The sequence below is a fragment of the Syzygium oleosum genome, unplaced genomic scaffold (assembly GCF_021117445.2).
Source record: "Syzygium oleosum isolate NSW1041296 unplaced genomic scaffold, Sole_v2.1 Sole_v2.15, whole genome shotgun sequence".
Taxonomy (NCBI): Eukaryota; Viridiplantae; Streptophyta; class Magnoliopsida; order Myrtales; family Myrtaceae; genus Syzygium; species Syzygium oleosum.
Genome location: NW_026607499.1, coordinates 4,038,101 through 4,053,800, shown reverse-complemented (window position 1 = coordinate 4,053,800; position 15,700 = coordinate 4,038,101). Strand labels below are relative to the sequence as shown.

At 36.7% G+C, this 15,700-nt stretch overlaps 1 protein-coding gene across 1 annotated transcript; it reads left to right on the top strand.

Annotated features, from left to right (window-relative positions):
* Nucleotides 1-8,627: 8,627 nt before the first annotated feature.
* LOC115689245 (GATA transcription factor 26) lies at nt 8,628-14,976 on the top strand. Its single transcript, XM_030615244.2, has 8 exons — nt 8,628-9,238; nt 10,876-11,247; nt 11,836-12,274; nt 12,604-12,676; nt 13,147-13,250; nt 13,523-13,709; nt 13,798-13,909; nt 14,387-14,976. The coding sequence occupies exons 1-8, from the start codon at nt 9,199-9,201 to the stop codon at nt 14,695-14,697; spliced, it is 1,638 nt and encodes a 545-aa protein (XP_030471104.1). The 5' UTR covers nt 8,628-9,198; the 3' UTR covers nt 14,698-14,976.
* Nucleotides 14,977-15,700: the final 724 nt, after the last annotated feature.

The following is a 15,700-nucleotide window of genomic DNA, read 5'->3' as shown; positions in this document are numbered from 1 at the left end:
ACTTGCGCCCGGTCTTCGCGCCATCTTAGAAGCGCTAGACTATGTCCGTGCCCCGTATGGCGAATGTTAATCGAGTGCTACCCTATTGTCAAGAAAAAAGAGAGAGAAGAGAACCTAACTTTTTACATTTACTCTGCAACGACCTTACCATTCTCTCGGCATTGATGTACCTTCGTTTACCCTTCGTCCCCTTTTTGAATTTATTTTTAGCGGGTGTGCATAGCATTTCTAATCAAATCATATCGTCGTAATTCCCGAACACCGTCAAAGGGAATTGCGTTTTCTCCTCTCTTCTCCGTCGACCATTTTTATTTCCAGCTCATCAGCTCGAGATCACATTAATTCTCCTAACGCCTTCTCGAAATTTAATTTAAGATCGTAAAATTAGGGGCTAATCGAGATCTCTAAGGCATAGCATTATTCTCCAACAAATGATTCGTGCATGCACTTCACTTCCAGAAGCTGCAAACACTTCTTTTTTAAAGCTTTCCCTTCATCTTCAACTTTGGGAGAGGCCCTCATGTGCTGCACTACATGAATTATCACTTTAATTTAGTAAATCTCTTCCAAATGTCAAAAAAAAAGAGAAAAAAAAACATGAGGAGCTTTTTGATTAGTTTATGATTAGTACCACACTAATTCCTGTTTTTTTTTGTCATCCACAGGTGACAGAAAACCACAACCTCATGTCCGCAAAAGTCGGTGTTTAATTTATAATTTCCACCATTAGATTACAGTAACACTAATAAACTGATGTTCTTGTCCTAGCAATTGGAGAGTGGTGTGGTGATCCCTCATCAGTTGGCACGCTCAAATGGATGGGTAGGTTTGGACAGGCATGAACCATGATGCAAACAAGAGAGCTTTTTCAATGGGTGGCTTCTGGTGGCTTCTGGTGGCTCAATATCTCTCTAGGTGGCCCTTTGCTTTATTTTCAAACCCCCCCTTCACTTGTCATTTTCTTTCTGGTTAAGCATACCCCTCTCTCTCTCTCTCTCTCTCTCTCTCTCTCTCTCTCTCTCTCTCTCGGATCGCTTGGGACTTCTTAAGCACACGACTGATTCGAGAAAATTGCCCAAAAAGCCCTAAATTTATTGTACGGCAGTCAATTCAGTCATAAACATTTCAATTTGGGCGATTTAGGCCTATAACTTTTGAAGATTTGACAATTTAGTCATTTCGGCCAATTTGGCCTGAAATTTGATGACGTGGATGCCGGCCGTCCTGAGTAGCACGATCAGCACTGACGCGAATAATTTTTGCAATTTTTTTCTCTTCTTTCTCGAAAGGCCAGCGGAGATCGCCAAGGCTTTGATGAAAAATGTCCATATCAGCGTCGGCCGTGCCACGTAGGACGACCGGCGTCCACGTCATCAATTTTGGACGGAAGGGCTAAGTTGACAAATCATTATTAAAGGTTTAGGATTAAATTGGTCAAAGTGAAAAGTTTATAACTGAATTAGCCGCCGTACAATAAATTTATAACTTTTTCGACCATCATCCTCGTCTAGTGCGCATTGAGTAACAACTGGTACATGAGTAAGGAGCTCAGTTAAACTTCGAATTTAGAAGGCCAACATATTTATGGCTTAACCTTGGACTTCTCTCAAATGTAAATGTCCACATTCATCAAAATCAATCATTGCATGAAAAGTTCTTTTTTTAAAAAAAACTATATATATATTATGGGAAATCAACCTGTGTGGATGGGAATTTCGTACTCTTGAAGCACCAAATTAATATGAGAAAATTACATATTTACCGTACTTAATATTATAAACTTAGAGAAAGATGTTGGAGACAACCCACGTTGAGAAATAGGACCATCTCGAATAGCCGGACGCATCTAACCACCTAATCAAAGCATTATAAAGATCTCACCAACTGATCCCCACCGTTGATTTTGTGTTGTTGCCTCGTTATCATATGTGACTTGGGAAACCAGGGCAGCTATTTCTTTTTCTTCTTTTATGGTTTTTGATTTTTTTAAATGACAATATAATTTTTTTTTCCAAATATGAAGTGCACTAAGTATGGGGAAAAACTTTGACTCGGAAAAAAGATGCTTTATTCCTAAAATGCGCAATTCGATTAAAATAGAAAAAGACGATGAATCACGAATTTAGATAGGAAAAAACGCCGTGCTACTTGTATTTAAATATAGCGTTAAATCGACGCTTCAACAAGATTGTTATGATGGCTATTTGTATTCAAAATTTGTTGAGTGAAGAATCAACCTAGATTCTTATTGTCACTCTTACAACGCTCGTGAATTCTTAAGTAGAATCGCACCTCCATTTAAAAAGAAAAATAAAGTGATAAACATATTTGAGGGGGAGCGAAATGTAGGTTAATCAATCTAGTAGATTGAATAGACTATCTGTCAATCAACTTTCGACTTGATGCTTGGCTCTCAAGTATATATATTCCCATGGTACAAAATCTCTTCAAATAGTCACTTATTGTTGAGTAAATGGACAAAGTCCAACCTAGCTAGTGACCTAATTAGGTCTAACTTCACTATCCTATTTTCCGAGAACTATATACAAAAATGGCATATATATATTTTCGGGGCCAGCATATACTCAACAATCTTAATCAAGTAATTAATAGAATTTGGGGAGATGGGTGTTAGAAATTTTCAATTTCTAATGCGACATGATGAAGAACATTGTGTCTATCCATTGCATTAAACTAAAGCGTAAATTCGTGGATGGTCATTGGTTGCATCGTAGATTAGGTTCTTGTTTCTTCTCAAGACATGTTCTCTTTTGTTTCTATTCATTAATTTATGCAACAAAGGGCTTCATGCAATTTTAACCCAGAGGAATCAATCATGCTCTCTCTCTCTCTCCCTCTTCCTCTCCCTCTCCCTCACCTAAGTCGTGCACGTGTCACCTAATCTGTACATATATTTGGTGGTGCAGGTGAGTGAAATTAATAATGAAATGTGAACATTGGTAAAAATAATACAACGATCTTATCGTCGTTACAAGATACAGACAGAAGTTACAGAAAGCATATGAAAAGTTGAGAAGAAGATGACAAATCCACCAAAGTTATCACTTTCGATTGTTACCGTGACTTTACCATGGTATGCTATCTATCCTATCTATCTGTCTATCGATCTACCTATCATCATCATTAGTATCAAAGAAGCTTAAATTTGATGTCTAGTGAGTGATATTTATTTTCGGATCATCACTATTTCCTCCCTCGCTTATAGGCAATGGCGATATTTTGATGATATTTATCATCGACGTTTCAAATTGAAAAGCTAAATGACAAATAAAAAGTCGACAATGCTAAAACACCGCATCATCGAAACACCAATGCTTCGCATTGCATCATAATATCAAAATGTATAGAGATTTAATTTTCTCTTTTTTTGCGATCTCTCTTTAAATAATAAAATTTAAATCGATAAAAAGGTAATAAACAAATAAATTAAAGAAAGAGTTTAAATTAAGCCAAAAGCATTATAAAATATTCAAAAAGACACATAACCTCTTTTTCTTAAAACTCATTTTGTGTGAGACATACTCGCTTTGCTTTTATTTTTCCTTTTCAAACGGAGATATATATTTATAATGAATTATGAGAGTAAAACAGTATGAATAGTAATATAATGAATTATGAGAGTAAGAAAAAAACAAAAAAAATGATAATCATCCTACAGGCCAGATCATCGTTTTATTAGTCCGACGCAATTACGGAACATTATAATTGATATAATTATAAATCTCCGCATATCTAAATATACGCAATAATATATAATAAATGACTAAAAAGTACACTGTTTTTTCTAGTTAAAGTCAATATTAATTATTTTGATTGAATATTATATAACTCTAAAGCCATTAAAAGGAATTAGGCAATTAAAAAGTGGAATCATTTTGATCACATGATCACATGTAACTTACTTGAATCGTTCTACACTTGAAAAAAATTAGATACACTTAATTGATCAATTTTTCCCTCTAAAATATTTAAAATAATCTCATCATTACCTGAGGATCCAATAGTCAGATGTCAACAATAGATCATACATATACGTGTGTCAAAAAAATTAAAAAAATAGTCATAAATATCTCATTATATGTGATTAGGAATGTTTATAGAAATCGGCATATTAATTCTATGGTAGATATTTTCATCGACTCTGAGCGTCAATGAGAGTTAAAATAAAAATGCGTTTTAAAGTTGTCGAAATAAAGTGCATCGACTCTTCATTAGTTAGATCGACCGCAATATTCATCGTGAGAGAGTTTCTTTTCTATCAAGCGAGACAATGATGATTAAAGAAAATCGCTTTCGCATGTTGAAATTAGATGGTACGGATTTATATATTCATCATATTTGGCTAAATTAAATCAATTCTAAAATGTCAAATATATTTAGCATTATGACTCGAGAATCAAGAGTGCCAACCATTAATCATTTACAAGTTTATTTGAAACAGCAAATCATTACTTCCAACACTTGGTGTTAGGGGTGCTGTGACGCTCACTTTTGAAGCATTTTTTCTTGAATGGTCAAATGTAAAATCAAACTTTTAACTATAGCTTTGAAATTGACATAAAAAAGAACAATAGCAACATTTTATTGTTCGCTATTGATCCAGGTGTTTGAATGAAATGTAGTCTTAAAAATCACCTACCATCTCTAATACCAAAAAGAAAAGATGAAATGATTAAAAGAATTCACCTATCAACTCTCTACTAAAATGAGAACATAAGAAAGAAAAAGTAAGAAGACATTAATTTTTTTTTTTAAAAGCCACATCATCCTTGTACTAGAATCGAATCAGTGCGATGCACAGAATCTTGTAATATAAATAAAATTATAAATCATATCTCAAAAGATAGATAAAATGTACGAAGGATAAATAATTAAGAAGTCTATTACTTTGGGTTAAAGTCAATATTAGTTATTCTCACTCAATATCATATCAGTCTAAAGTAGTTGAAAACTGGGCTGAAAGAAAGCAATTAAAGATGGAATTGTCTGGGTCACATTAACAAATCTAACTTACTTATATCATTTCACGTTTGAAAGAATTAGATTTTCTTAATTGACGGAATTTTCCTTTTAAGATCCATTAGTGTTGTCTAGAAAAATCGGCATATTACTTTTTATAGAATACTTTCGCTGATTATGAATTTATGAGCTTCGTTAAAAATATTGCTTTTTAAAAGGGTGGAAATATTGTAAGAGCCAGTTTCTTTTCTATTGTGCAAATAAGTGATTTATCAACCGCTTTTTTTTTTAATTTCAAACTTGCCAGCAGAAAATTCAATTTTTCATATGAAATATTCTTCTAGATGACAAAATAGTATATATATTCATAATTAGATGCTACGTGTATATTTTACATTTACTTGAATTAAATCGATGATAAGATGATACGCATACTTCACAAGACTCGAGAGTTGAAAGCCAAAAAAAAATCATTTTCAAGTTTATTTGCGAAAGAAAACCGTTACTTTCAACTCTTGATAGTTTAGGTACGACAATATTCATGGACATATTAACTTTGAAGAATTTTAGCTGAAGCATCAAATGCAGAATTAAACTTTTAATTTTACTTTTCAAATTGACACAGAAGAAAAAGAAAAAATAGGAAGATTCAATTTTGTAATATTATTAACGATAATTTGAAAACAAAAAGTCTTAGACACTCATTAACCCTAATACAGAGATGGCAAAGAAAATAAAATCTAATACAAAAAAAAAAGAGGAAAAAATAGTGAGTGTCATTATTTTGACCAAGTTAAAAAGTATTCAAATAAAATATTACCACTCATGGCCGCCCCTAAGTCACCAACTCCGATATTCTTTATTAAAAAAGAAAATGAAATTTGTGGAAATTCCTCAAAGTGACCACCTCACTCTAATGTACTCCCCACCCAACTTTAATATACATAGAATACCAGAAAACAAATTATGCTATTAAATGCTTTGTTTGATTATAGGGATAATAACACAACAACTCTCCAAACTTTGGCCCAATATGCAATATGGTCCATAAATTTTTAATTTGTTCAATATAATCCATGAACTTTCACCCAATATTTAATGTGGTCCCTGCACTTTTAATTTGTTCAATGTCGTTATTGGACTTTTGGTACATGTTCAATGTACATTTTCATATAGTTTAAGAAGTACATTGAACATGTACCAAAAGTCTAGAGACGATATTAAACACATTAAAAGTTTAGGGACCACATTGCAAATTTTGGGTTAAAGTTTATGAACTATATTGAACAACTTAAAAGTTCAAGGACTACATTGCACACTGGGCTAAAGCTCATGGACCGTTTGTGTCATTTTGCTTTGATTATATTACGTTCAGAACAATTTGCTTGAAAATTCAATAAATTAAGGTCTCTTTTTGGGGCTAACTTAGGTATATAATTACAGCTTGTGTTGATGACTTGTTTAATCACGAAATGTTGTGGGCTCTATACCCTGATTTTCACTTACTCAAGGAGCTGATTTTACGAAAAAGTCAGCCAGCATATATACCTTCCCAAGTGAAAAAAAGACATGAAATTAAAAAAAGAAAAAGAAAAGACAAGACAAGAAAGAGAACGCAACAAGGACCGTTCTAATGGAGGAACAGCGATTAAGAATACGAATGGGGCCCAGCTGTTCTTCCATTATATTCTATAATTCGAAGGAACGATTTACTATGCTATATACTAAAATAAGTTAAGAAAAAAAATCTTTCAAATAATTTTCATGCAAGGGGGCGTGCTGACCGTCAAAGAGGCATGGCTGGACCAATCTCGACCGTTCTAAATCCTCCCGATTTCACCCTTCATTTTATAGGACCATTTTAAAAGTTAGTAGTATTCGATTCGCATGATCTTTGTTCCCTCTGAATTAGAGATTTACGTAAATTGCACGGGGGAAGAAGTCAACGGACAGTAATTGGATCAGACGGTTGGCGTTCAATCAATCAAGGGAAGGGATCCAAACCACTCAATTTTGTACGCTTCCTGTTTTTTTTTTTTTTTTTATGAATGTGCATAACAAAAGTGATTTGGGTTTTGTTTAATAATTAAACCCATGTTCTCTGGCATGACTTTAGGGATTAAATGAGAGATTGGTGAAGGTTCCGTAGCCGTCCAAACACTCTTTAACGTGCTTTCATCAACATGTGAGCTGGTGGGTTTTTTTTTTGTGTGTGTGTGGAGGGTCAATGATCTTCTGGTGAAACAAGGAACCCAAATGTTGAACATGAAATGGCCCGAAATTGAACATTACCCCGTGTTTGACCTCCTTAGTTAAAATAAAAAAATTGTTTTCCAAGACGTGGACCAATTGGAAAAATTGCAGAGCCCAAAAAGAAAAAAAAAGGGTGCCTTCGCAAGGTGGGCAGCCTCGAGAGGAGGAGGGCACGTGACACCTGATAAGAGTCAAAGTCAAGGGATGCGCGCTATGTTTTGTGATGACATCCGATAACATCCCATTGAAATTCATAAGATGAAAGGGATAATCTCTCGAAGGAGTCCCAAATTTTGCCCAATATTTAATGTGGTTTTTAAATTTTTAAACGTTTTTATATAGTTTAGAGATTAATTGAATATGTACCAAAAGTCTAAGGACCACATCGAATAAATTAAATTTAGGGACCATATTGCATATTCGGCTAAAGTTCAGGGATCACATTGAATAAATTAAAAGTTCATGAACCAAACTGAATATCGAGTCAAAGTTCAGATATCATTTGCCATTTTCCCCGACAATTAAATTCCGTCTGGGTTTACCCTCGGTGGGTTAGTGTCACCATTTGCCTTAGCTTAGCCTTTTCAATTATGGAGCTATGATAAGGTCACAGCCCCATGGGGGAGTTTCCAAAATCACAGAACAACCCCCCCCCTTGATTTCCCCCTAATCCCATCTTGGGTCCTAATCAAGGTTTAATTAGTGGGGTGATTAACTTTCTCGAAAATCACAACCGGGAAACGGTCCTCGATTGGGCCTTCGTGACCCGGAGGCGACATGTGATCATGGGATGGTGACATTGGGCGGGCTGGCTCGTCCGAAAGGCCAGCCATGGCAAAGTGAATTAATTTCATCAACATCATGTCATCACGCTCACCTACACGTAAGGAAATTGTAATAAAATCGCAAGAAAGCTTAGACAAGGGGGAAGGGGAGGGAGGATTTTCTTTATTTTAAGGAAATAAAACAAATAGAATTTTTGGGGGATTTAAGGAAGAATCCAAACTAACTGTCCTTGTTTCTTCCTCCTCTTCTTTGGTTGTTCTCTGCCCGGTGGCTTTCCCTTTCTTCTTCACCCCCTAATAAGTTTGTCTTTTTTTTATTTTTCAAGAAATCCAAGATCAGCGAAAAAAAAAAAAGGGGGATTTGTAAATTCTTGGTGTGTTGAAAAAAAACAAAATCACAAGAAAAGTCTATAGTCAACAGGATATGTGCGATAATATTCTTCTCTCCCTAACCCCCATTGCGGGTTCAATTAAATACTAATTATTTTATTTTATTTTAATGTTGTTTTTTAAAAAGTTTTTGCATAGAATAAAAGGGTAGCTAAAAATCTATTCAGTGACATCAAAAAGGAAGAAGAAAAGATTAAATTAAAAAGCAGAGGGAAGCTGAACACTTCTTCTTCTCTCTTTTTTTTTTCTTTTTCCTTCTCTTTTGCTTCATATTCAGCACCACAACAAAGAGGTCACATTCATGTACACAGGAGAAACACTTCATCTTCCTCCTTCCTTCCTTCCTTCATTGCAACCTTCCCCTTTTTCCTCAGGCCCATTAATTAGATTCCTCCTAAGTCCTAATGGTGTTTTCTCTTCCATTGGATTGTACAGATTCAGAGCTAAATTACCCTTCTCAATCTCTCTAGTTTCTTGTTGATTTTTTCTCTTTTTTTCTCTAATCTTCTGATTTCCATTGGACTAAAAGACATAAAAACTCTTCTGGGTTTGTGAGTTCTGCTCTCCTCTGCAGAAGCTCTTCTGGGTTTCTTGTAGCGACGCTTGCTGTGCCCAGTAGCATCTCTGTCATCAAAGGCTTGAACAAAATCATTTGTGTATATATTTTTTTTCACAAATTTGGAACTTTTTGAACATTTTCTGAATAAATTTTGCCTACCCACCTTAATTTCCTCTCTCTCAATTTTTGCTTGAACCGTTTTTTTGGCACTTGTGGGAAAAAAAAAAGAACATGGGCAAGCAAGGGCCTTGCTACCATTGTGGAGTTACCAGTGAGTTTTTGTTTCTCCAATAATACTTTTAGTTTTGTGCTTATAATTCCAGAAATGATTGAGTGGGTTCTAGTCCCTTTTCTTTTTGCTTCCTTCAATATATATTGAAATTTTTGCTGACCTTGGATTAGATATATAATTCTAACATAATTCCATCCAAGAGAGGAAGAAATAGATTACATGAAAATTGCAAAAACGAACTGCTATAGTATGTGTTATGGTGTCTGTATTTGGGTTGGGAATCCGAGGTGGATTTTTTTGATTCTGAACTGGGTTGAGTTGGAAATTCCCAATGAATCCAATGGCCTTTTTGGGTCTTCTCATTCATCCCTTGAATCTTGCACTTCCCTCTGCGCTGTGACTGACTGGAGCGTGCCTTTTGACTCTGGCTTGTTGCTAATGTCACCACTGCAAATTGAGTCTGGAGTCTTGTTGAGTGATGGGCTGTTGCCTCGTTCTTGTTGATTTGTAGCTTCCCCAATCCTGTGAATTTGTGTTGAATCCATGCAGTCGACAATGTTGACTGACCTCAATGATTCAATTGGGAAAAAATATGCTAAAGGGGCAGCTTTGTTTCACAGCTTCCTCTTTGTGTTTGGTAACACTTTGCAAAACTTCTGTATAATGAGCCACATTCTCCAATTAATGGTCACCAAGTCATACCGTTCCAAAACTAGACTGCAAACGTCCTGCAACCAATTAACCTTGGTGATTTCAAATTGCTTCAGATGCTGCACTGATGGGGCAGGATTTTGGCTCTCAGTCTGCAGTTTGATTGTGTGCAATGCTCTGACCATCAAGAACCAGTTCATGCTACCTCCTTAACGCTCGTTCAGACCTTAATATTTTGATGAATATTATTTTCATCCGTATTCAGGCACTTGAGTACTTCCTTTGCATATTGAACAGATCATTAAAGTTAGATATTACCTGGTCTGCAATCCGTTTTTCTACTCTCAGTAGCAATGGCAAGCATGCAAAGACCCGTGTCCTTCTCAATCCTATGTATCTCTTGTTGGCACTTTGAAGTTCTGACCATGATGAGATTTCAGGAATCGCTTTCTCATTGTTGAACCTTCAAAATTATCCTTTTCTGCGGAGTCCTCAAGAGCTATGTCATTCATTTTAGGTCTATCACACACTGTGCTTGACACGAAAGTCATTTGATATATGATGATACTTATGCCATAAGAAGTTCATTTGACATGAAACCGCATGTTTCATCTGGATTATCAAATGCAGTGTGTGGTTTCTCTGGTATTTGTCATACTGATATCATCAGCTATATTTACTTGACTTCAGGTGCTAAACAAGACATATAAATGAAGAATTTGATGCTAATTGAGACATATCTCTTAACTACTGTTGAAGTGCAATCTGCTGAACTGTTGACATGATGCTATGTCAAATTTACTTCTTTCTTTTCCATAGTAGTAAGCTTGAAATTAGGATTTTATCTCTTCGGAGCTTTCACTAACCCAACATTGAGCACATGACAGTTCTACTGGACTCATGACAACCGAAGTTATCACTCTTAGCACTTCTTTTCTCTCTGTTTTCTACTACAATTGATTTAGTCATAATTTGCATCTGTATGTCTTTTGCTTGTGGATGCTAATTCTTGAACATTGCATCAGGCACCCCTCTTTGGCGCAATGGCCCTCCCGAGAAGCCAGTGCTGTGCAATGCATGTGGGTCTCGATGGAGGACAAAAGGAACGCTGGCTAATTATACCCCTTTGCATGCACGGGCAGAACCTGGCGATTATGATGATCATAGATATGGCAGAGGGAAAAACATATCCATAAACATAAACAAGAACAAGGAAGTAAAAGTTCCCAAGAGAAAGCAGATTACAGACGATATGGTTTTTGGAGGGATTGTGTCTGATTATAATCAAGGCTTCCAAAAGTTTATAGATGAAGATACAAGTAATAGATCCAGCTCTGGCTCAGCTATATCCAACTCTGATGCACAGTTTGGCAGTGCAGATGTTAGTGATTTGACAGGTTGGACATCGATTGCCTATTTATTGAAGTATGTTTTTCTAGTACTTCAAAAAAAGAGAACTTTTTCTTCATTCTTCTGAAGAATCAAGCAGAGATGGACAAGATGGCACTTCTGGTTATGGCATGTGGTCCAAATGAGTCATTGGCAAGGGAGTTTCCTAGTCCTGTACTGGGGAGGTAGAGTAAAGAAATGTTGCCCAATATAATAAGTGAGAAATAGCAAATACTATTCTTTTATAATTGAAAGATACAAGATAGATAATGAAGAGAGAAAATGAAAACAGATAGACTACTGTACCTAAATCTGTTCGTACATTTGATTTTCAATAATTTAAGAAAATTGTTGAGTGCTTGCACAGATCAGAGTTGTTTTTCTTCGCAAGAAGGGTGGCTGTATTCTCTACTACAATTTTGCAGATTACGTGGTTTGTCATGAGTGCATTTTCTTTTTATCAGTGACAAATATGATGGGGAACTGCCTTCATATTGGTAGAGAATATGTGGGTAGCCCCCTACTGCTAATTGTATATGGTAATGTTACTCCTTCTTTGTTGCTGATTCTTTCCTCTCCCTTTGTTGCTTTGACAGGTCCAGCTCAATCGGTTGTGTGGGACTCGATGGTGCCTTCCCGGAAGAGGACGTGCGTGAATCGTCCGAAACCTTCTCCAGTCGAGAAACTTACAAGAGACTTGCACACTATATTACACGAACAACAGTCTTCATGCTTATCTGGTTCCTCGGAAGAGGATTTGCTTTTAGAGAGTGAAATGCCAATGGGGTCTGTTGAGATAGGACATGGAACTGTTCTCATCAGACATCCAAGTGCAATAGCTCGAGATGAGGAATCTGAAGCAAGCTCTCTCTCAGTCGATCGCAAACATTATAAGACAAGTGAGGCCTATTCTCGTCCTATGTCTGTCCCTCTATATAACAATGCAAGAACAGTGAGTTTTCCAAGTGCAAAACCTGGAATGGAGAAGAGTAAAAGCTCTAGTGGACAAGGAACGAGAGTTGAACATCTTAGAAGGTAACTCTTCTTGCTAGTTGTGAAATTGCACTGAATATTGATAGATAAAAATTCGTGATATCTCAATTAAAGATCTGAATATTGAGGCTACAGGCATCCCCATTTAGAGAGAGGGCTAAGCATAGTTCGATGGCAAGTTCAACTGGGACCATTTTGTGATAGATCAGTGCTTCCTTTCTATGAAGAACGTGCATTTTGTTAAAAGATGGTTTATATCTATTGGCGGAAACAAAAAGTTGCTGCTTTTTGCAGTAGAACTTTGCTCTTCTAGTGCAAGACAGATGGTCAGTATGGCCCTTCTCTAATATCTCTCTAATCGGTAATTACAGGGACATATCTCAGCATGAGAAACTGCAGGGTCTAGGAAGTCATAATTCGCCACTAAGTTACATAGATTTGAAAGTAAGTTGACTTACTTCCTTTAATCTTTCCATAGAAGTGAACATTGAACAACTTGATATTGCTTAAGTACCTATTGCGATTATATTGATGAGCATCCTAAGTTTAAGATTTGCTTCTTCTTGATCAATGATTGTTCATTCATAGGGACATGTTTTGGTTGTCATGTGTGTCATATGCATTCCAAATTCGTGCATGTATTCATTTAGCGTATTTTTGCAAATAGAGCAACTTAGAGGATGAAAATATAATATCACTGGGAAACTTCATGGATACAACCGAATTTCTTTTTCTAACTCTACATGCTTTTGGATTCAACGATTCATGTCAACTCCATACGCGATTTACAAGATTGACTCTTAGCTCAAGTTATCCTGATTCCCAGACATTTGTTTTTCCCCCCTGTCCAGCATTGGTCTGCTCAATATGGTAACAGCCTCTCACTTTCTTTTTATTTCTTACAATTTGGGTAGGAAGTGCTAAACTTTGAGGAGTTCGCAAGACACTTGAACGATGATGAGCGACGGCAACTTCTAAAGTACCTACCTTCTGTTGATACCAGCCAACTTCCTGACAGGTTATTCTTCTTGTCACCCATTTCTTCATGTGGTTCAATGGTGGACTTAGCAAAACATATTTCTCACGAGATGACTGGTAAAAATGGATTAGATTAGTTGTGCTATCTATGAGGCAGGCAGTGACTATGGTTTATGACATCCGCTTGCTTATATGCTTCCCTGTGCAAATGCCTGGATAAAATTGTTATCATTAGTTTGATACTCTTAAACGAGCTGCTTAAATTTTTGGGACATTATTTAATGCCTTGACATAGAAATTTCTTCGGTGCAGCCTTGAGCACTTGTTTGATAGTCCTATCTTCAAGGAGAACTTATCTTCCTTCCAGAAGCTTCTCTCTGAAGGGGTCTTTGATGGCTCCTTTTTGGGTGTAAAAGCCGAAGACTATAAGACTCTGAGAAGGCTTGCACTTTCTAGTTTGATGAAATGCAAATGGGTGGAGTGCCACCAGCAGCTCCAGGTACGTAAAAAGATTAGCATGGATCTTATTACCTATGAGCATTGACAATCTGCTGCTCCTTTGCTTAGAAGCTGATCATTGGATGCAGGATTGTAAACATACCTCTGGAGAGTCTAGTGTTGGCAGATCTCACACCACTCTTGCTAGAAATTTAATGACCGGCAAGAGAGTTCGTGACATCCAAAGTCAGAACTTCCCAGGTGAATCCTCATGCATTTTGTTCATGGATTGTGGAAAGAATTGATCTCTTATTAACTTATCTGTGGGTCACAGTGCACTTAATGCCGAATCATTTGATGTCTATGGATTTTAGGATGGAAACAAGACAAACCAGACAAGAGCTTTTAAAAGTCAAATAAGTACCCTACTGATCATAGCATGCAATCTTACTTTTGCTGTCCCAACACACGATACCAAAAGTTTTTGAAGGCATAAATTACTCATTGCTAAATCTTGCTTTCAGGTTTTCCTCCTTTCTTTCATTGAAAGGTAGGAGGGATTATGTCTGGTAATTGGATTGCTTTCAAACATATTCATTATTGAAAAAAAATCCTGTTATGGCGAAATTGAACTTTCTCCATGCTCTAAGAATATCAAACAAACATGCTATAGGGAATCTTGTGACTATCTTATGGTCTGGAAAAACATTTAATAATCTCATGCATTGTATCTTTCAGAAGCAAAGGTAATGATGAAGAGTCCAAAAAGGGCGGCTTGGAAGGGTAGCTGTGAAAACAAGGACCTCTTGGACAATGATGGCTATTGCTTCAGTCCAAGAAGCCTCTTTGCCTTGCCTCCTGATAATAGCACTCTAATGCTGGATTCTTTCCCAGTCATAGATGAAAGTAATGATCAGGATCTTCTGGTCGATGTGCCATCTAATGGCTCCTTTGCTCAAGCAGAGCTCCTTCACCCGGCACTGAGTTTTGGCTCCCAACAGGCAAGTACTAGTAGTAGTTCAGGATACCCGAATGCTCTTCGACCCTGATAATCATTTTGTCAGGTGTTACGCTTTAGTCTCTAGGGTTTATTTAGGCGTGCCATTGGGCCGAAGCCAAAACAGGTCACTTGCGTGGCTAACTAAGGAAGTTTGTGAATGGGGTTTGTGGATTCTCTTCTTGGCTTCAGCTTTTGAACTTGGAATCCTCTTGATGTGAGTATAGGTCGGTTGTCTTTTTCTTTTTCAATTTGTATAGGATGACGCACAGGATGTAATATAGCTCTTGATGCAGAAGAGATGGTCACTTGCAGAGTTCTGTTGCGACTATTTTTGTTTTTTGTCACCCTTGGCGCATCAATTTCGCTTTTCAGTATGGCAAATCATGCCAATTGACGAAAAGAAGAGGAAGCCAATGAAGATGATGCTAGTGAGGTAACTTGTAATGATAACTCTGTTTTTTTGGTGGTATAAACTCATGTTTTTCACTCAAATAACTTGTTTTAAGATCTCCTTGAAACAACATATCAACATGATGAAACGTAAAAAGGATAAAGCTCAAATTAGTGCTTAATGCATGCAGATGTGCGTGGAACCTAAAGACGATCCTGATGATTTTCTCGCGAGCTAATTCTGCTTCCTAATCTCTTTCCTGTCCACAGCCACAGCCAGGGGCCAAAATTTGTAAATCACAGTAAAACTCAAATCAGCGCTTGACGGCGCACTTCAAGGTCCGAGAAATGTGTTAAGACTGTGTTGAACACCTAATACATAGTCATCGGAATCTCACGAAACTTCATGACTAGTTAACCATTCAGAAATGTATACGTTACATGCACAGCATATAAGAATGTATTAGGAACCGGAGAATCTCCTGGTTGTGGATATACCGCTATAGCTAATACCAAATGCACATACTCCTACAGTCACACCTGCCCTTACTTTGTCTTCAGTTCTTTGGCCTTTCTGTAAGATCTTCGGGCTTCCTTCACAGTGGAATAACGTCATAGAACAGATCCCCTTTAGAGGTTAATCCTCCCCGGTGAAACAGATG